Source organism: Nestor notabilis, unplaced genomic scaffold, assembly GCF_000696875.1.
Source record: "Nestor notabilis isolate BGI_N333 unplaced genomic scaffold, ASM69687v1 scaffold29088, whole genome shotgun sequence".
In the NCBI taxonomy this organism is placed as follows: Eukaryota; Metazoa; Chordata; class Aves; order Psittaciformes; family Psittacidae; genus Nestor; species Nestor notabilis.
In genome coordinates, this window is record NW_009941051.1 from 1 (window position 1) to 262 (window position 262).

At 63.7% G+C, this 262-nt stretch overlaps 1 protein-coding gene across 1 annotated transcript in view; it reads left to right on the top strand.

Moving 5' to 3' along the window:
* Nucleotides 1-4: 4 nt before the first annotated feature.
* Nucleotides 5-262, top strand: part of KCNJ9 (potassium inwardly-rectifying channel, subfamily J, member 9) — a gene marked incomplete at both ends in the record, with an annotated part of 773 nt that continues 515 nt past the window's right edge. The window contains 1 exon segment of the mRNA XM_010020678.1: nt 5-261. Coding sequence (XP_010018980.1) covers nt 5-261 — 257 coding nt within the window.

Here is a 262-nt window from a genome sequence, read left to right on the forward strand (position 1 = left end):
CCAGCGCTACGTGGAGAAGGACGGGAAGTGCAACGTGCAGCACGGGAACGTGCGCGAGACCTACCGGTACCTCACCGACATCTTCACCACCCTCGTGGACCTCAAGTGGCGCTTCAGCCTCCTCGTCTTCATCCTGGCCTACGCCGTCACCTGGCTCTTCTTCGGCCTCATCTGGTGGTTCATCGCCTACTGCCGGGGGGACCTGGAGCACCTCGAGGACCACGCGTGGACCCCCTGCGTCAACAACCTCACCGGCTTCGTC